This window comes from Herpailurus yagouaroundi, unplaced genomic scaffold (assembly GCF_014898765.1).
Source record: "Herpailurus yagouaroundi ecotype Mexico unplaced genomic scaffold, PumYag 188, whole genome shotgun sequence".
Lineage (NCBI taxonomy): Eukaryota > Metazoa > Chordata > Mammalia > Carnivora > Felidae > Herpailurus > Herpailurus yagouaroundi.
Genome location: NW_024412419.1, coordinates 8,054,905 through 8,076,479, shown reverse-complemented (window position 1 = coordinate 8,076,479; position 21,575 = coordinate 8,054,905). Strand labels below are relative to the sequence as shown.

At 48.2% G+C, this 21,575-nt stretch overlaps 1 protein-coding gene across 15 annotated transcripts in view; it reads right to left on the bottom strand.

The window, feature by feature from the left end:
• The window catches only part of ATP6V1C2 (ATPase H+ transporting V1 subunit C2), a 61,225-nt gene extending 39,757 nt beyond the window's left edge, over positions 1 to 21,468 (bottom strand). For 3 of the 15 annotated variants that reach the window (XM_040496068.1, XM_040496060.1, XM_040496061.1), the window contains exons 1-2: positions 20,769 to 21,464; positions 18,354 to 18,421 (exon numbers count right to left, since the gene is read on the bottom strand). In XM_040496068.1, the coding sequence (XP_040352002.1) occupies positions 18,354 to 18,421; positions 20,769 to 20,897 (197 nt within the window). In that variant the 5' untranslated portion in view covers positions 20,898 to 21,464. Of the gene's footprint in view, positions 1 to 18,353; positions 18,422 to 20,768 lie in introns of all 15 variants that reach the window. The other 12 variants (XM_040496063.1, XM_040496076.1, XM_040496067.1 and 9 more) reach the window with 10 other exon arrangements.
• Between the last annotated feature and the right edge of the window lie 107 nt (positions 21,469 to 21,575).

Genomic DNA, 21,575 nt, shown 5'->3' with positions numbered 1-21,575 from the left:
AAGACTTGGACCCCTACCTCACACCATATATAAAAATTAACTCAAAATATCACTAATCAGCACTAATGGCATGGAGGGAACAACAAATGGCTCACAAACATTTAGGATAAAAGCTCAACCTCACTCGCTGTGAAATATTTTTCACTTATCATAGTGGCATATTCAAAGGATTTATGATTTCAGCACTGGCAAGTACTCTGGGAAACAGGAATACCAATGCCCTGTGGATACAAGGTATTAATTGGTACAGCCTAGTTACAGAGTACTTTCAGAACAGCCATCAAAAGTTTTTAACACACAAGATACTTTTGCCCAGCAATTTCACTTCTGGGAATTGGTTCTTCTGATAATCTTGTTCCTGTGCACAAAACCATCTACACAAAGATGCAAAACACATCTCTATGGTACCAGCAAGGGACCCAGGTGATAAAAATGGATCACCAAGAAGTCTCTAAAAAAGAAGGAGGAAGCGGGGTGCCTGGGTGGCTCAGTCGGTTGGGCATCCAACTTCGACTCAGGTCATGATCTCGTGGTTCGTGAGTTTGAGCCCCACGTTGGGCTGTGTGCTGACAGCTCAGAGCCTGGAGCCTGCTTCAGATTCTGTGTCTCCCTCTCTCTCTGCCCCTCCTCCACTCATGCTCTGTCTCTCTTTCAAAAATAAATAAACATTAAAAAAAAAAAAAAAGAAGGAGGAAGGTCTTTTATGGATTGCCATGAAAGGTTGTACATCTTTGGGTAAAAGGGGGAAAAAAATAGGGGCACCTGGATGGCTCAGTCAGTTAAGCATCTGACTTCGGTTCAGGTCATGATCTCGCGGTTTGTGGGTTTGAGCCCCACATTGGGCTCTGTGCTGACAGTTCAGAGCCTGGAGCCCGCTTTGGATTCTGTGTCTCCCTCTCTCTCTGCCACCCTCCCCCCTGCCCCTTCCCCACTCTTGCACGCACGCTCTCTCTCTCTCTCTCTCTCAAAAATAAACATTAAAAAAAATTTTTTTAAGGGGAAAAAGAATAATAAATAATACCTATAGGTATGGTCCCATTTTCGTAAAAGCAAAAACAAAAGACATAAAACTACATGCTTGTATTATGCATGGAAAAGTCCATAAAGATTGACACTATATTGTTGAAATGGTTTCTTGTACGGAATAGAATTGCAGAGGTGGGATCCGGATTTTAAAACTACCAGCCATGTATTAATAATAAAGCAAGAATAATGGCAGTGCAAATGAACAAAGCAGTAAGCAAATGAAGCATTTAATTCAAGGGCATGCTGCCTGGGCTCAGCTGGTTAAGATTTCTGTCAAATTAACCTTGCCAGTCAAATGGGGAGCCAAGGGGAGAAAGTGAGAAAGATGGGGATGGGGAGGTGGGGGCATCACCCAGGCGTGAGGCAGGGCAGGTAGGGAACTGACGGGGGGGTGGGGGGGGAGAGGGCCTTCAGGAGCTGGGCAGGCAGAATCCAGATGCTAGAACCCCAGGGGAGGGGCGGGAGGAGGTCAGGAAAGAAGGGCTGCCTGGGCCCGGTGTGCAATGAAAATGCTCTTTCTTTCTGAGAACACTGTGTGGCACCTCTCGGCGCTGCTGACTTCCGGACCCTGAGATCCAAGGGGGCTGTTCCCTCCGGCCCTTGGGACCCAGGATAACTCAAGCTCTGAGAGCACAGTAGGACAAAGACCCCCGAGATCTCTGTCTCCCTCCTCTCCTCCTCCCGAAATCCCATGCTCACCCGACCGGCTGTCATGAAGGGCCCCAGGGCCCTTCCAGACCCTTCTTGGATGGACAACGGACACACAGGAGAGGACTAATCTCCACTCACCGGAGTGCCCCTGGCCCAGGACCCAAGCACAGAGGACAATCTTCCTAAAGGGTAGCCCCACTGCAACCACACGCACAGCAACGCTTCATGTGTTTCCTCCTTCCAGAGCTCCCCTGTGGGCCCAGTTTTCATCATGGCGCCCCCCTTCGGCCGGAGGTCGGCTCCCACCTGCCCCACCCCTGGCCTTGTGGGAAGACGGGCTGAGTCTCACCCGCCCAGTTCGCTGCGGAGGGAGTGTGGTTATCAGGTTCCGAGGCCCTGAGTGCATCCCTGGGAAGCAGAACAGAGGGCTTTCCCCCCTTCCCCGGGTTTTCTGGATAATTCAGGCAAAAGCAGACTGAGGTTGGTCTGGTTTTCAGAATTACTCCAAGCCTGGGAGTTGAGGGCCAACAGGTGACTGGGAGGGTCGGAGGGAGTTTCCATAGGGTTTTGAAGCAAGATTAGCAATAACTTGTCTCTAGTGAGCTGTCCTCGGGCCTCAGGCACTTTGTGTACATGTATGTTTCCATAAACCAATGACAGAGGAGGCGAGGCCATGGCGAGCTCAGGAAACTGAGGTTCAGAGAGACCAGGGCACTTGCCCAAGAGCCCTCTGCTGGTGGCCTCGACATCAGCTAGTACCGCCCCCCTACCCTGCCCCTACCGCAGGCCTCTGTCCACGGCAAGAACTGCTCTCAGAGCACCAGCGGCTAATGTGTCCCTCTCTGGATAATCAAAACCCCAAGCACACCCCACGGAGGAGGAGGCGGAGGGGCTCTGATAGGTCCAGCCTCCCTTTGCAGCCACTCAGAAGCCCTGAGAAGTGAGGCCCAGAAGCTTCCGCACAGCTGGTGACTCACAGAGCCCCTGGGCACCTCACCCCGCTCCTTTGTCTCTGCTTCCTCCTCGGTGGCCACAGGACAATGAAATCAACATGCCTTGCAGCAATGATCAGGAACAAGTGACTAGACTGTGGTTCTGTGACTTTCTTCTAATAAATATAAAGATCCAATGAGGCCTCTGAGGAGGTTTCCCACTCGGGGCTCTGGAGGGCTCTGGCCACAGAGATACGATGCTTTGAATTCCGACCTTGCTTCTTAGAAACTGGGAGTTGCAGTAAGGGACCAATAATTCCATCCTTAGAGGGATCCCCTCTGCACACCATTTGTAAAGCCACTCAGCAAAATTCGCCATCGTTCCAAACAGAATTTGCTTTGGCCAAGTTGGCATTCACAGCTTGATTTACCCACACGGTCGTTGATGATCCTTGGTTCTCTTCAAAAACCAGTCTACCCTCAGAGAAAATTTGCTCCCTAAGGGGCTATGGCCAAGGAAGGCCCCTTGTTCTGAAGGGTTACTGAAATGCTCCGGGGTCCCACAGCCTTTGAGGGGTAACCAGGCAGTCCCCTAAGCACCTGGCTTAGAAGAGAGCCTGGGATGTGTTCAAGGTCTGGAGCATTTTCCAGAAAGTCAATCCACCCAGCAGCCCAGGCACCGTGCCCACCTGCAGGGGTCCCACCCCCACGGGGCTGCGCCCAGCGCCCACAGTGTGAACAGCGGCCCCGGAGCGGTCCAACCTGCGGCCCGCCCCAGAGGACGAAGGCGCCAAGGCCAGAGCCCGCAAATCACGAAACCCGGTGGCTGACGCGCACCTGAAAATATGCTTCCTCTTGCGGGTTAAAGCAATCACACCTCATTTTCATTTCGCCAGGTAAACAAGAGTGCTTCGAGGCAGTAAACTAACAAGGGTATGATGAAACAGCACTTCCTGGCAACCTCACTGGAGAACAACTTAGCCATATGTACAAACCGCTTTAAATATGCCTATATCCTTTGACCCGGTAATTCCACTTTTGGAAATGCAGCTGTAGGAGGCAGCCAAAAATGTGGCTGAAGATGTACGTGATGATGTTAATCAGGGTGTTATTAGAATAGAATGAAGTAAGTGTTTTACCACCACGAAAAAGAAAAACTTAAAGAAGCCGTCCCTCCATTAAAAATCCTTGACATTAGAGTCACGCCTGGGTAGGGTGACGAGAATATGGTCTGCCCACAATGGTAACTAAATGGTTAGTTTACCATTGTGTAGGGTCCCGGTCGGAAGGGCCTTCAGAGACCCAGGAGAGATGGGGACTGATTTGAGGTCACACGGCCCGGAGGTAGCCGACCAGGGTAAAAATAAGACCTCAGTTTTACAGTAAGAAAGTGGATTTAATAACAAGGTTCTTTCATAAAACCTCTTCTTGGGGGCGCCTGGGTGGCTCAGTCAGTTAAGCGTCCGACTTCGGCTCAGGTTGTGATCTCACAGTTCATGGGTTCGAGCCCCGTGTCAGGCTCTGTGCCGACTGCTCAGAGCCTGGAGCCCGCTTCAGATTCTGTGTCTCCCTCTCTCTCTGCCCCTCTCCCGCTCACGCTCTGTCTCTGTCTCTCAATAATAAATAAATGTTAAAAAAAAAAAAACGAAAACCCTCTTCTCATTTAAATTCCTTGTCTCTTTGCACTACGATAATTTTTTTTTTTTTTTAATGAAAAGAAAGCAATAGACTGTTCAGGCAAACATTTTCTCAAGGCCACAGACTGGGGGCCTCCCAGCCACTCTGACTATGGGACTCCCCTCAAGGTAAATCACCTTCTAGGGCCCGTCAACACACATTTCATGGTAATCATCAGGGAAGGTGTTACTTCTCTTGGTTTATCAGAAAACACCCAGGCTTTCTATTTGCATGAAATGCCCAGAACAGGCAAATCCATACAGCAAGTGGTTTGGGGGGATGGAGGAGGGAGGGGGTGGTGGCGAACAGGCACAGGGCTTCCTTCTGAGATGATGAGAAGGTTCTGGAACCAGATGGTGGTGACGGCTGCATTACTCTGGAAATATACCAGAGACCAATGACTAGCGCACATCGAAGGGGTGAATATTCCGGTGTGTGAATTATACCTTAATTTTTCAGAACACGCCCCGGCCTTTCTCTTGGCTTTGAGGGTGAAGACCCAGTCTGGAGGAGAAGGTCAAGGACAGATGTGGCCCTTTAGGCTGGATGTCATCACCTTCTCCTAAGCTCCTTGGCTCTGCCCCTTCCTTTTCCATCACCGCTATAATCTTATAGTTCCCACAAACCTGCCTGAGCCCTGTCCTGGGTCACGGTCCGAGGCGGGCCACGTCATCTTTCTCCAACTCTCCTTCAATGGCTTCCTCTCTGGTTGTCTTGCCTCGCTCAGTCTGGACCCCTCCTGTTCTATCCTGCCAATGGCAACCAGAGGGATCTCTAAAAATACACAGCTTAGCGTGCCACTGGGCCATTTCAACTACGTCCGTGGTTTTCCAAGAAGTTCCAATATTGATGTTCGAGCTTCTGAGCAGAGTTTACAAAGAACGCTCCTGCCTGTCTGGTCTTCTCCTTCCCCACCCACTCACCACTGCCCGTCCCGCGCCAGCCTCCTCTGCAGGCACCTGGAATATCTCGAGCCACCTGGATGCCACTCACCCTTTATAACAACAGCCCAATTCCCCCCCTTGTGGCAAGTCCACGCCTAACAAACACAAGAGAGCATCGGATAACGCCCCCACCCAGTACATGCTGCCTCTTGCCCTCAATAGAAACACACGGTCCATTATGTCCCAGGCAATATTATGCGGGAGCGCTAGTGAACAAAGCGACCATAGTTGCTGCCCCCACGGGGCTCCCTAGAAACTGCCCTCCACCACAGCAGTTATCATACTGTCAGAAGTGTTGGTTTCCTCATCTGGGTGCTCCGCCCAAACAAAGAGAGCTCTGAAAAATTACGAATTGTACGACCACCAGCTCCAAGGAAAATACAGTGGTTCCTGGAAAATGCACAGATGCCCAGCAAATGCCGGCCGGCTGGACAAGTGCCTTAAGATGTGAAGCAGGATGTTGGACCGGTGCTCCTCAGAGCCATCATGGTCCTCCCCCATTTTTGCTTTGTCCACGTGTCACACGGGATTGAAATGATCTCTATAGTCATCTACCTCTTCTCCCAGAATGTGATCTTTTCAAAGAATGGCCATTTCCTTAAACAACAACAACAACGACAACTTAGTATTCCCCGTGTCCACAAAATTCTAAGTACTCAATGCAACTGAAATAGTAAGCTTAGCCCATGACAAGGGGGCCATGTCCTGGGACCACAGGGGACCCCAGGCTTTAGAAGGTCCTCAGGTGACCTTCCTCCAAGCCACATCCATCCCATAGGGCCGGGAAGCAATCCAAAGGTTTGAGGGTCAAAGGGGATGTGTACCCACACTCTGTGTACCCAGGACCCCAGGTGCCTCAACGGGTAGGTATTTACCTAAGAGAAATTAAAAACATACGCCAATGCAAAGATTTTACATGCATGTTCATGACAGCTTTCTTTTCAATAGTCCCAAACTGGAAGGCATCTAAGTGTCCCCCACCAGGTAAATGGATAAAGAAATTGGGGCTTACCCATAAAATAGAATATTACTCAGCAGTTAAAAAATGACTGTTAATAGACACACGACAACAAGGATAAATCTCAAATAATGATGTGGCATGGAAAACCCAGACCAAAAAAAGAAGAGTACACACCACCTCATTCTATTCATACAAATGTTCTACAAGACGCCAACAGTCTTATAGGGACAGAAAGCATATCAGCGCTCAAACTGCTGAGAAGGAAACTGATCACAGAGAGGCACAAAGAAACTTTGGGGGGGAAGGATATGTTCATTATCTTGGCTGTGGCGGTGGCTTCACAGATGTGTGTGTCTCAAAACTCATCAAATTGTCCACTTTGAAAACTTGCTATCTATGGCTTATCATTTGTCTACATAGAGCCATTAAAAAAAAAAAAAAAAAAGCTACTATGCCCAGGCAGCGTTACTTAACTGTCAAGTTCATAAAAACCCAACATTTGACAACACGCTTTATGAGAACGGGTTAGGGAGATGCGGACTGGCCTTCATTGCGGGTGGAAAGGCAAAAGGGTCAACCCAGAGACATCTGGCAACATCTGTCAAAATTACAAAAGCATAGGGCCCTCAGACCCAGCAGTCTGCCTCTGAGAATCCGTCCTGCAGATACACGCACACTCTCTCCCGTGCAGAGTAACGGTAAAGGTGCAAGATTATATCCCGAGGCACTGTTGCCAAGAGCCCCCTTCCCCATCAGAGTAAATAAGCCAGTGCCCACCTTGGGGCTGGTCAATAAACTATGGGACCGTCCCCATGTGGAATGCTGGCTAGCTTAAAAAGACAGAAAGCTCTTTATGGACCAACAGGAGAAATCTCCCAGGATATAACGCTAAGTGAGAAATCAGCAAGATACACCCCAGCGCATGTGGAGTACTACTTTGTGCTTAAAAAGGGAAACAATACAAATATATACTGGAATTTTCTTCCATTTGCATTAAGAAGCACTGAAAATGTACTGAAGCAACTCCTAAAACTGGCTTTCTTCAGCAGAGGCCAGGGAAGGGGTCACCCAGGAGGGAGAGTGCAAGGGAGACTTCTCATTGTTTTTATCTTTGATGCATGTGAATGTATTACCTGCTCAGAAAAAAAAAAAATTTATTATAAACTTTCTAATCTCCATTTAGAGTCCCTGGTCTTGAGATCAACTTCCTAGAAATGCGTTAAGATCGAACAGGGTTGGGGCCCTGGGTGGCTCAGTCGGTTGAGCGTCCGGCTTCAGCTCAGGTCACAATCTCAAGGTTCACGAGTTAGAGCCCCGCGTCGGGCTCTGTGCTGACAGCGCAGAGCCTGGAGCCTGCTTCGGATTCTCTGTCTCCCTCTCTCTCTGCCCCACCCCAACTTGCACTCTCTGTCTCTTAACAATGAGTAAGTGTTGGGGCGCCTGGGTGGCGCAGTCGGTTAAGCGTCCGACTTCAGCCAGGTCACGATCTCGCGGTCCGGGAGTTCGAGCCCCGCGTCGGGCTCTGGGCTGATGGCTCGGAGCCTGGAGCCTGTTTCCGATTCTGTGTCTCCCTCTCTCTCTGCCCCTCCCCCGTTCATGCTCTGTCTCTCTCTGTCCCAAAAATAAATAAATGTTGAAAAAAAAATTAAAAAAAAAATGAGTAAGTGTTAAAAAAAAAATTTTTTTTAACTTGCCCCTCCAGCCTTTGAATATCAGGGCAGTGTAAGTGACTGCCATCTACGCAAGGTGTGACGAGCCAACTCAGAGCACAGGGTGAACGTGGTTGGGCTGAGGTCTGGAGGACAGTGGAGCCCTAGGGTCCCAGGATTGGGAGAGATCCTGGGCGCAAGTAAGCGCCTTCTACTAAAGTTAGCCTCCAAAGGATTATTTTGTGGATTTCACAATGTTGCCTCAGGCTGACCCTGACCCCAGGCCTGCTGCACACAAAGCAGCCAGCCGGCATTCCTTCCTTCCCTGCTGGCGGGACTTCTGGTTTGGTGAGAGCTCCCAGGACCTGGGGGGTGGGGGCGGGGACTGTCAGGTACTGGGCCACCTCAGGCAAAGCAGAGATCACCACAGCAGGGCCCCCGAGGAAGGGATAAAGGCAGGGCAGGCAGGAGGGAAGCTAACCGAGCCATGTGCCAAAGCCTCTGGCTGGGGCAGGCAGAGAAGCAGGTGCACGGGGCTCAGGCCTGACACTCATCAGCCACGTGACGTTGCACACACAGCTCCACTCCGTGCGCGTCAATATTCTCGTCTATAACGGGAGGATTAGTCACTCCGTCCGCAGGGCTGTGGTGAAGATTTCATAAGAAATAGAGAACTGAACAGTGCCTGATACGGTGCCTGGCACCCAGCGAGCGATCCATGAACGGCACCTGTCAGAACAGGGTGGTGGAGAACTCAAGACCAAAAACAACACAAACAGAGGCACACAGGACATCAAGCGCAGCCCTCGGTGGAGGCTCCAGTGTCAGAGCTTTTTTGCATCCAGCAAGAACGGCAAACCGCGCCCTGTATGAACACGTGGACACAGCAGGTATGAGAATCATTGATAACTGTCGTTTCTACACACACGTACGTTGAGCCTGAATGCCAGGCTCAGCCCAGTGCTCTCGATACAATGAGAACAAGAGAACCAGGCAACCGCGGAACGCTCAGAAAAAGCAGCAAGATATGAGGTCACAAGAGCACTTCGAATGTCCGAAGATGGAAACAGCACTGACTTCACACTGAAAATGCAGATTTTCGGGCCCCACCTAGACCTACTGACTCAGAAATTCTGGAGAAGTCAGTCATCTATTTCTTTCTTTCTTCCTTCTTTCCTTCCTTCTTTCCTTCCTTCCTTCCTTCCTTCCTTCCTTCCTTCCTTCCTTTTTAATGTTTATTTTTGACAGAGAGAGAGGCAGACTGCAAGTGGGGGAGGGGCAGAGAGAGAGGGAGACACAGAATCCGAAGCAGGCTCCAGGCTCTGAGCTGTCAGCCCAGAGCCCGATGCAGGGCTTGAACCCACAAACCGTGAGGTCATGACTACAGCTGAAGTCGAATGCTTAACTGGCCGAGCCGCCCAGGCGCCCCCAGGAATCTATCTCTTAGCAAACTTTCCAGATGAGTCTGATGCACCCGGCAGTTTAAGAGCCACTGATTTCAGTGTCTGGAAGTGACATGCCAAGTGTGGTCTGCAACCCAGCAGCACAGTATGACTGCAGAGCTTGTAAGAAATGTTGAATCCCAGGGGCTCCTGGGCGGCTCAGTCGGTTAAGCATCCGACTTCAGCTCGGGTCACGATCTCACGGTTCATGAGTTCGATCCCTGTGTTGGGCTCTGTGCTGACAGCTCAGAGCCTGGAGACTGCTTAGGATTCTGTATCTCCCTCTCTCTGCACCCCTCTGCTTGTACTCTGTTTCTCTCTCTCTCTCTCTGAAAAATAAACATAGAAAGAAAGAAAGAAAGAAAGAAAGGAAGAAAGAAAGAAAGAAAGAAATCCTGAATCCCAGGCTCAGCCCAGACCCACTGAGTCAGAATCTGCATTTTCCCAAGATCCCCAGGGCATTCACCTGTCTGTTTGAGAAGCACTGTCTAGAATTCTAGCCCAATGCTGTCTAATAGAAATATAATGTAGCCACATATGTAATTTAAAATCTTCTAGGGGCGCCTGGGTGGTGCAGTTGGTTAAGCGTCCGACTTCAGCCAGGTCACGATCTCGCGGTCCGTGAGTTCGAGCCCCGCGTCGGGCTCTGGGCTGATGGCTCAGAGCCTGGAGCCTGTTTCCGATTCTGTGTCTCCCTCTCTCTCTGCCCCTCCCCCGTTCATGCTCTGTCTCTCTTTGTCCCAAAAATAAATAAATAAATGTTGAAAAAAAATTTATTAAAAAAAATAAAATCTTCTAGTAGCCGTGTTAAAAAAATAACAGTGAAACTAATTTTAATAATATATTTTATGGAACCCGCTATCCCAAACATGGTTGTTTCAACAGGTAACCAGCATAAAATGTTTATTGAGATTTTCCTTTTGTTTTTTTTGGTACTAAGTCTTTGAAATCTGATGTTTTATACTTTACCCATCTCATTCCAAACTAGCCACCTCTCAAGAGCTCAAGGCCCCATGTGTACAGTGTAGTGAGGATGGAGAACAGAGAACTCTTCCAAATTCTTTTTACGGAGCCATCATCATTCTGACACTAATGTGTCTTTGTGATTCTGTGCTATCACACAACAGACCAATCTTAATTTTGTGTTAAAAATGAGGACTCTGGGAGCACCATCAATTGAGCGCCCGATTCTTCATTTCAGCTTAGGTCATGATCCCAGGGTCGTGAGTTCGAGCCTCGTGTTGGGCTCCTCACTGACAGCGTGGAGCTGGCTTGGGATCCTCTCTCTCTGCCTCTCTCTCTCTCTCTGCCTGTCTCTCCCTCTCTCAAAAATAAAGTAAACTTTTTTTTTAAAAAAAATGGGGGATTCTGGGGGCGCCTGGGTGGCTCAGTCGGTTAAGCGTCCAACTTCAGCTCAGTTCATGATCTCGCGGTTCATGGAGTCGAGCCCCGCGTCAGGCGCTGTGCTGAGCCTGGAGCCTGCTTTGGATTCTGTGTCTCCCTCTCTCTCTGCCCCTCCACCACTGGTTCTCTGTCTTTCTGTCTCTCTCTCAAAAATGAATAACATAGGGGCGCCTGGGTGGCGCAGTCGGTTAAGCGTCCGACTTCAGCCAGGTCATGATCTCGTGGTCCGTGAGTTCGAGCCCCGCGTCAGGCTCTGGGCTGACAGCTCGGAGCCTGGAGCCTGTTTCCGATTCTGTGTCTCCCTCTCTCTCTGCCCCTCCCCCGTTCATGCTCTGTCTCTCTCTGTCCCAAAAATAAATAAACGTTGAAAAAAAAATTTAAAAAAAAATGAATAACATTTTAAAAAAATTGTTTTTAATTGAGGATTCTGGAGCTAGACTCCTTTGCACCTTACCTTAGCTTTCAATAAGGAAGTTCAGGGCATTTGTGGGCCATAAAATTAATACATGAAAATCCCAATTTATAAATCGTAAACATTTAGAGAAAAGATTTCATTTCTAATAGGAACTAAATAAAAAACAAAATTTGGAGGAAAGTAATCAACGAGATACTGTGCAGGAATTTTACTGAATGAAACATGAAAGTTCTCTACCAGAGGACGAAAGAAAAGGAGCTCAGTCAATTGAAAGATGTACTGTGTTCACAGAAGTACACAAAATGATAAGAATGTTAATCTCCCATAATTTCAGTGTAATCTCTTTTTTTATCATTAAAAAAAATTTTTTTTAATATTTATTTTTGAGAGAGAGAGAGACAGAGCACAAGCGGGGGGAAGGGCAGAGAGAGAGAGAGGGAGACACAGAATCCAAAGCAGGCTCCAGGCTCTGAGCTGTCAGCACAGAGCCCACGCAGGGCTGGAACCCACGGACCGTGAGATCATGACCTGAGCCGAAGTCAGATGCTTCACCAACTAAGCCACCCAGGTGCCCCTCAGCGTAATCTTAAATAAATTATCAGTAGGATTGTTGCACTAACCATGTGATAGGTTCTGTCCTAAATGCTTGGGACATATCTAAGTTTAAAAACCTGTACTTAGGGGCGCCTGGGTGGCGCAGTCGGTTAAGCGTCCGACTTCAGCCAGGTCACGATCTCACGGTCCGTGAGTTCGAGCCCCGCGTCGGGCTCTGGGCTGACGGCTCAGAGCCTGGAGCCGGTTTCCGATTCTGTGTCTCCCTCTCTCTCTGCCCCTCCCCCGTTCATGCTCTGTCTCTCTCTGTCCCAAAAATAAATAAATAAAGGTTGAAAAAAAAAAAAAACAAAAAACCCTGTACTTAATAGATACCTCAAAATAAGGTGTTCAAAGTTTACAAACATTAGGGCTAGAGCATGAACGTATGTGTATTTTTTGTTTTGTTTACCAAGGAAGGAACCATACAAAATCCTCATAATGACTGCCTCTGGGGAGAGGGACAGGGGTAAGCTGGAATTTTCTTTTTGTACCGTTCTATATCATTCAATTTAAAAAAAATTAATATTTATTTTTGAGAGAGAGAAGGAGAATGAGCGAGGGAGGGGCAGAGAGAGAAGGAGACACAGAATCCGAAGCAGGCTCCAGGCTCCGAGCGGCCAGCACAGAGCCCGATGCGGGGCTCGAACCCATAAACCATGAGATCACGACCTGAGCGGAAGTTGGACGCTTAACCGACTGAGCCACCCAGGCGCCCCCTCATTTTTTTAAATGTGTAAATATAATACTTTGTGAAATGTCAATGAGTAAGACATTTTTAAATGTTGTATTTAAAAAACATCATGATGATTGACTGGTGAATCTGGGTCAAGGCTCTATTCCTTCTCTGCTGCCCTGAGCCCATCCAAGCTCTTTCTAAGAGCATCTTTCTGGGCACGTTGCCTCATCTGGAACATGAAGGGGTTAGATTAGCTCTCTCGGGGTCTCCGTGCAGCTCTAATATTTCAGGATTCTTTCTTCCATTCATTCATTCAGCTGGTTTTGAGGGCCTAGAACGTTACAGGTACAGGGAGCTACGTGTACCAGTGACCAGCCTCAGGGACCTTACAGCGCGCTGTGGTTAAGTGCCGTGACGCAGGGGTGCGCCTGGTTGTATTAGGACAGGGTGAGCTGAGCAGCATGAGTGGGTACTACTGGGGGTTTACAAGGAGGGGGAGGTCGGAAACAGTCATTAAGAGCTGAACAGCGAACACATCAAGTTAGGACTGTGACACCTAGAGGAGTCCAGATCATTAAAAGGTGTTCAGTTGATATTTGTCCAGTGACTTGAAGAAATGCCATGCAGCCAGGGTAATTTTTTAACTTATATTTTGCTTCTCTTTATTTAAAAAATGGTTTTTTCTTCTAAGTTTATTTATTTTGAGAGAGAGAGAGAGAGAGAGAGCGCATGAGTGGGGAGGGGCAGAGAGAAGAGAGAGAGAGACAGACAGAATCCCAGGTAGGCTTCGCAGCTGTCAGCGCAGAGCCTGACACGGGGCTCGAACTCACACACCATGAGATTATGACCTGAGCTGAAATCTAGAGTCAGACACTTAACCAACTGAGCCACCCAGGCGCCCCTTGCTTCTCTGTAAAATGCCCTCAAGGGCGCCTGGGTGGTTCAGTCGGTTAAGCGTCTGACTTCGGCTCAGGTCATGATCTTGCGGTCCGTGAGTTCGAGCCCCGTGTCGGGCTCTGTGCTGACGGCTCAGAGCCTGGAGCCTGTTTCGGATTCTGTGTCTCCCTCTCTCTCTGACCCTCCCCTGCTCATGCTCTGTCTCTCCCTGTCTCAAAAATAAATAAACGTTAAAAAAAATTTAAAAAAAACCAAACCAGCTATCTAGAATGCCCTTAGAAGAATCCACTCCTTAAGATCTGCATCATTCAGCAGACATCCACACTCAGATATGTAATCTTCGATCCACATCTTTGAGCTAACCCTCAGCCAACTTCATGGAACCACACGGGTAAAGAGAAGCCACCAGCTATACCACAGGTAGGTACTGTGCTCAGTGGCGAATGACAGTCACCAATGTACCACAGAAACCTAGGAGGTATATACGGGTGTCTAAGCATCTGTGAAATGCAATATTTCAATCAGCATCGCGAAGCAAGCTAAGACACTGGGAAGAACTCTAAACAACTGCTAATGGGGGGGGGGCGCCTTTTTCAAGATGGAATCATTTGGTTTCTCAAATGTTTGCGAATTACAGGGTGAATACAGAGTAAATTAACAAAGTCACCATGGAGGAATAAATCAAACAAACAAACAAAACAAAACAAAAGGAGAGAGGGAGAGAGAAAAGCCAGGAAGCGAAACCTGCCTTCCAGCTACATGGAAAAACACTCTAGTGCCCCGAGTAAATAAATAATAAAAGGATATGGAAACAATACACCCTGAAAACTCTTGTCCCTCCTCTGTTCTCCTGGCGAGAAGCAGTGCCGACAGGTTTGTGCTGCCTGAGCTACAAACCCAGCTAGCATTTATTTAGCTAATAACACTCGAGGACTCTTTAAAGAATGAGGTAGGGCATTTCAAAGCCCCGAAGCCTGTCAGTTAGTGTATCCCATTATTGGACTCCAAGCTCCAGTATTAACTCCAGAGACAAAGTACCTCGGCCCCCGGGCCAGATAAATGCTAGAAATAAAGGGGGCTTAGGGGCGCCTGGGTGGCGCAGTCGGTTAAGCGTCTGACTTCAGCCAGGTCACGATCTCGCGGTCCGTGAGTTCGAGCCCCGCGTCAGGCTCTGGGCTGATGGCTCGGAGCCTGGAGCCTGTTTCCGATTCTGTGTGTCCCTCTCTCTCTGCCCCTCCCCCGTTCATGCTCTGTCTCTCTCTGTCCCCAAAAAAATAAATAAACGTTGAGAAAAAAAATTTTTTTTTAAAAATAAAAAAAATAAATAAAAAAAAAAAATAAATAAAGGGGGCTCAGATCACACCATTTTCCTTTCTCGCCGGTAGGAAGGCTCCTGAGAACATGTACCCACAACGAAAAAGACTGAAACAACACACAGTGACTGTCAATTCTCACCACACCTAGCCCTGTTTTTAGAAAACATCTTAATTCATATAGGTTCTGGTTCCCGATGATAGCCTTAACCTTGCCTGCTCACATACTTTCATATTATTTCTTCAACACACGCTGTGCCACCCGCACAAACAAGCCATGCAACCAGTGGTGTGGAACAGAACACGAATAAAAACGAAGCAAAACACAAAGGAAATGAAGGTGGAAATGAAAATCCAGCATCACAGAATTTTAGAGCTAGAGGAGACTTTGGGGAGTAAGAAACAGGCTAAGGACCTGCACTAGGGCAGATAATTGGTAGCAAAGAAAGATCTAGAAGGGTCTAGAAAAGTCTAGAAAGGCAAAAATGTTGACTAGCTGTCACTTCTGCAGGAGGCCTGGAAACAATTCTCTTCTTAAAGGCAATATTGCCAGTTCTCACTATAGGACCTCATGAAGTGGTTTGTCAGGGCTGCTGAGAAAACTGAAAGCAATGGCCAGCCTAGGGCAGTGGGCTGGCCTCCATGGTGTCTGTCAGACCCACCTCCCTATGGAGAGCAGCCTAAGAAAGGAGTTGATATTTAGGGATCAAGCCACTTTCGGGGGGGGGGGGGGGTGTCCCATTTTTCATAGAACCTGTCCTGGGATTTGACAGTATTTGATTTAACATGATTTCACTCCCTTTCATTCTTCTATGGAAGCAGAGATGTTCCGTACTATCCCATCTTACAGATGAGAAAGCCAAAGGTTTGTTTTCTTTTTCAAAGACTCCAGTGCTGCAAACTACTTGGGGACAAGGGCTGCCTTTAGGTGGTCAGAGCAACATCCTCCATGTAGCAAAGTGTTACCAACAAAGGCTGATTTCCACTCTCAGGCAAGGGGTGGGTGAGCCGCAACAGAAGCAGAAAACCAGAAGAGAACCAGGACGGGATGCAGACAAAGATCAGTAGGACTCCTATAAAAATGCGGAGGGGGGCGCCCGGGGGGCTCAGGCGGTTAAGCATCTGACTCGATTCCGGCTCGGGTCACGATCTCACCATTCGCAGGATCGAGCCCCGCGTCGGGCTGTGCGCGGACAGCATGGAACCTGCTTGGAATTCCCTCTCTGCCTCTCTTGCTCTCAAAATAAATTAAACAATTTTTTTTTTCAACGTGTTAAAACAAAGGGGTGACATGTCACATCACCGTTGCACTGAAAAGACAAAACAGCCATGTTGATAGGCCCTGAGGATCTGAAACCCTCTGTGGAGAGAGAGAGAGAGAGAGAGAGAGAGAGAGAGAGAGCCTTAAGCAGACTCCACACTCAGCACAGAACCACACATGGGGCTTGATCCCACGACACTGGGATATGACCTGAGCCGAAATCAAGAGCCGTTCTCTCAACTAACTGACTGAGCCACCCCGGCGGCCCTGCATTCTTTTTCAATTAAATGAGAACCTCTGGTAAGCAACATGTTTTCAGTTTCACCCAAACTAGGGATTATTATAATTTTAAAACACCCAAATAAACAAATTATGGCAAATCTCTATGACGTAACACTACAGTGGAAGAGCTAATGGCGAGAGCCAAAGTGTAAGATGTGAATGGGGCGCCTGGGTGGCCCAGTCGGTTAAGCGTCTGACTTCGGCTCAGGCCATGGTCTCACGGCTGGTGAGTTCGAGTCCTGCATCGGACTCTGTGCCGACAGCCCGAAGCCTGGAGCCTGCTTCAGATTCTGTGTCTGCCTCTCCCCTGCTTAGAATCTGTCTGTCTGTCTGTCTGTCTCAAAAATAAACATTAAGAAAATAAAGGGGCGCCTGGGTGGCGCAGTCGGTTAAGCGTCCGACTTCAGCCAGGTCACGATCTCGCGGTCCGTGAGTTCAAGCCCCGCGTCGGGCTCTGGGCTGATGGCTCAGAGCCTGGAGCGTGTTTCCGATTCTGTGTCTCCCTCTCTCTCTGCCCCTCCCCCGTTCATGCTCTGTCTCTCTCTGTCCCAAAAATAAATAAATGTTGAAAAAAAAATAAAAAAAAAAAATCAAAGTTTAAGATATGAAGAGAAGAGCAAGTCAAACACATATAACATGATGTCACTGTTACTAATATATGCATGCGTAAATAACACGGGTAGAAAAAAACTGGATGTACCCACTGCAAATACGATATAACATCACAGTGGTTTTCTCTGAATGGCATAACTCCTGGTGATCTGTATTTTTGTTTTCACGCTTTTCTGTGATCCATATATATTTTCTAATGCTTATGTACCGGGTTTGTAGCAATTAAAAAATAAATAAATAAATGCCTTGAAGACTTTAAAATATCTTCATGTACTTTTGGTGGGAGTATGGATAGGGAACAATTCCTTGGAGAAGGGATGCGGGCATATGTGTACAACGTTGCATGCAAATACTCTTTGACCCGGCATTTCAACTTGTTATGACCCACTCCCACGGGTGCGCAAAGAAGTAGACAAAAGGACCATCAAGACGGCATTGGTTGTAATAGCAAAAGACCAGAAGACTCAAATGCCCATCAATAGGGAAATACAAGTAAATTAGGGCACGTCTATTCATGCTAATACAGCCAGTAGAAAAACCCAGCTGTGAAACTATCTCTAAGCGGGGCGCCTGGGTGGCTTAGTCGGTTAAACGTCCGACTTCGGCTCAGGTCGTGATCTCGCGGTTCGTAGGTTTGAGCCCCACATCGGGCTCTGTGCTAATGGCTCAGAGTCTGGAGCCTGCTTCGGATTCTGTGTCTCCCTCTCTCTCTGCCCCTCCCCAGCTCACACTGTGTCTCTTTCTCTCTCAAAAATAAAGAAACATTAAAAAAAAAAAAAAAACACCTCTATCTCTAAGATACGTGATTAAGTGAGAAAAGCAAGGTGCAGGATATATGCAGTCATTTGCGTAAAACTGTTTTTGGTATTTGCACATGTACAGGCTGTCTCCAGAAGGTGCTCCTAAAGATGATAATAATGTTGCCTCAAAAGAAGGAAATTAGGGAAACAGGAAAGAGGAGACCAGATGAGAGGAAAGCTTAATGTAATTGGATAGCCTTCCTTCTGTACTTTGAATCTTTTACTTTGAGCAAATATCACCACGAAAACAAAACCAAACAAAAAACTTTAAAATGCAAAAGCCGCAGGGGAAACCGCACCAATTATTTTTCTAAAGGTTTCAGCACCTTATGCCATAAGCCTCTTCCTTTTGAAGGCAGCCCCCCAGTATTGCTGCCTCCAGGAAAAAAAAAAAAAAAAACAAACACAACCATTCAAGGGACCCCAAGTGTTGCTGTTGACCTGGGGCCCTCATGCAGAGTCACGCTGGCTCCTTTTTTACAATTTTTTTAAAGTTTATTTTTATTCGCAAGAGAGAAAGAGAGCTAGTGGGGGAGGGGCAGAGAGAACGGGAGACAGAATCCCAAGCCGACTCCGAACTGCCAGCACAGAGCCCCCTGCGGGTCGCGAACTCACAAACCACGAGATCATGACCTGAGCCGAAATCAAGAGTCTGACGCTCAACCGACAGAGCCACCCAGGCATCTCCACACTGGTTCTTGATGTGACCTCTAGGATCGGGTTTGGACAAGCACGGGTTCAGGCAAAGCAAGAGGCTGTGTCCTTTGACAACACCATCAAATTCTCACTTGTATGCAGTAAATAAGAAATTGTTTACCTTTCAGCAAAGGTATCGAGTTTCCCCAGCTCATCAGAGAGGCCAACAAGGGAATCCAAGGTCCCCACCTAGAAAGGTTGCAAAGACGTTAGCGGCTCACGCTTTATGGCAGGGAAGGTGTAGGTCACTTTCAACAACAGTGCAGGGACTTCTGTGACTTCCGTCTTGCCTTAGTTATTCTGGGTCAACGGCCAAACTGGAAATTGGGAAGAGCTCTTAAGAGAAATCAGCAGATTGGGGATATTTTCTCATTTTTAAAGTTTAGCTGTTATTGTTATTACTGCCAACAGGATGAACTGTTACATTTCTGCCACAGGAAGGAGCAACTTCTGTATCATTGTGGGACCCCAGCTCATTATCTTCTTAAAGTGGCAGTCTGCTGGTCACATGATCAATCCCCATGTTGAGGAGGAAATGTACCAGAAAGCAAGTTAAAGAAGTTACCGTGGTTTTTTTTTAGTTTTTATTTAGTTTTTTTTTAAGAGAGAGAGGAAGAATGCACACGTGTGAGCAGGGGAGGGGCGGAGAGAGCGAGAGAATCCCAAGCAGGCTCTGTGCTGTCAGCGCAGAGCCCAACACGGGCCTCGATCTCATGACCCTGAGATCATGACCTGAGCTGAAATCAAGCATCGGATGCTTAACTGACTGAGCCACCCAGGTGCCCCAAGAAGTCACCATTTCTAAACGCTTTTCTTCTCCAAGATGTCCAATCAATGTCTGTCTCTGCTCTGCTTTGCTGTTATTAACAATGATCTTGCGAGGGGGGGGGGGGCGGCAGCTTCCTCCCCTCCCCCCGCCTCATCATTCCTGCAAGTCTTTCTCTTTTCAGATTACTTATAACGATCTATTTCTTTTTTTTTTTTTAATTTTTTTTTCAACGTTTATTTATTTTTGGGACAGAGAGAGACAGAGCATGAACGGGGGAGGGGCAGAGAGAGAGGGAGACACAGAATCGGAAACAGGCTCCAGGCTCCGAGCCGTCAGCCCAGAGCCCGACGCGGGGCTCGAACTCACGGACCGCGAGATCGTGACCTGGCTGAAGTCGGACGCTTAACCGACTGCGCCACCCAGGCGCCCCTTAACGATCTATTTCTTAATGTGAAAATTATTACGCAGCCCGAAACTGTATTGAAAGGTCTCTTCCCGGAATCAGAAGGAGAGACTCTGTGTTCAGATTAGCAATCCCCCATCGGACATTAAAAAGCAATTATGATTAACACTGCGTGTCAGGTATACTTTAATATAAAAAAAAAATACTTTGAGAAATACCTTAAGAAAGGCAGTTAGGAAATGATGAAGCACAGCTACCTCTAGTAAGTGCAGTTTGCTTCTCTTTCAAGCGACCTGATGTTAAGCCATATTTGGCAGAGGTCCTGCCTCTTATCTTTGTTCCCTGCAGTCTAACACATTGCCTTACAAAGAGTCAGCGGCGAGTGGATGCTTAATTCCCCGACCTCCACAGCGCCGGTCGCCAGGCAAACAGTGGCAGCAACATACGGATTCAGAAATCAGTGCCGCCACTTACCAGATTTACCACCCTCGTCTCCCTTCCCCGCCCTTCCTGATCTATAACGTGGGCCTTGTGAACATTCCAGATGGTGTGTTCAAAGTGCCTGGCCCCCAACATACTGCTCGATAAACGCTAGCGAATAGGGTCGCATCACCAATGAGAGCTGACGGTGCAGCCCTTTTGGTAGCCTGGCCGACTGAGGTTTGAAAAAGGACAGGGCAGTTTTCTAGAACGGCTACCGCTGGGCAGTTAGGGCCATCCCTCCAGCACCCACAGTGCATCTGCATAGCTGTCATTGAAAAAATGCCTCAAGCCTCTTCTCTCTGGAAGCTTACAATCTTAGGAAGGACTGCGACAAGGCTACTCTTCGGAAGTAAAAAGACTGCACACCCCGTTCCTCTCTCACATTTGTTAGATTCTAACTTTGTGCTCCACAGCAAGAACCCTTAGACTTCCCTGCCTCGTGTCTTTCTGCCATCGGCCCGGTTACCATTAAGTTCCCTTCCTGCCTCTCCATCAGATTCCACCTGAATCTCCCACCCTGCTTCCAGTTCAAGAGCACAATCAAGACCGAAGCTCTCCACGCCTGTACATTTCAACTGTATTGTGGGGCTTCTTGGATGTCGAAGACAAAACAGGAAGAATCCTAGAACAACTCACAAGAGCCTAACACCCTTCTCTCCCTGTTCATTCTGTCCTGTGTTTTTGGGTCCATAGGAACCACAATGAACTCTGGGCTGTGGCACGAAGTCCCATCCAGACCACTGACTTCCCTGTGCATCGTCCCCCCCCCAGGCTTATCCTCAGCGTTGCTGCCTTTGACCTGTTATTTTCTCCTTGGCTTCCCAGGAGACACCCACCCACCCCAAACCATCATGTCCTTCCTCTCTCCCCAGGAACTTTACCTTGAAGTCAGGAATCGAGAATTTGGTGTTATAAGACAGGTTGGACTTGGAGGTTACCGTGTTCATCCTCTCCAGGGCTTGTAAGTTTTCCTTGTCGCCGGGGGCAGAAATTAACCAAAACTCCGACATGGCTTCCAGACTTCTTTGATCCAGTTACTGACCAGAACCACAGCAACACGCACAAACAGAAACAGGAGGAGAGAAGTGTCAAATATCTCTACTCCTTCACCACTTCCCTTCCCTCAGAATTAATCCTCTCCAGGAGGTGTTGCCTTTACTACATCCCCTTCTTTGTCCCCCGCGACCTTCCAATTCAGATTCTCTAGTTCCAAGGACACCCATGTGCTTGCTGATCTGCAGTGCTCTTATCTTCACTTGAAAAGACCGCAAAGTCTTCAGTTGGAAAGCCCTCAGGTCTCCACAAAGACTCCCAAACCATCCCTAGGGTGGCTCTGACTGGTTTTAAGGGTTGGGGGGAGGGATGGGGACAGCAAGATTCCCGGTCCTTTTACTCCCCTCTCTCCTGACATCAGAGTACAAACGGGGGTGAGGGGGGTGGACAGCCAGCCAGCCAGGCTGGGGCCTCCTGAAACGGTTTCCTCCTTTCCACATTGTACTTTCTGGGATGAAGCGAAGGCAGGAATGAGACAAGGTGGCGTTTTCACATCAGGAGCTTGGGCAAACCCCAGACCGTTTACTGACCGGCCTTCAGAATGGTGCTAGCCTTAAAAGTAAGACTTCAGGGGCGCCTGGGTGGCGCCGTCGGTTAAGCGTCCGACTTCAGCCAGGTCACCATCTCGCGGTCCG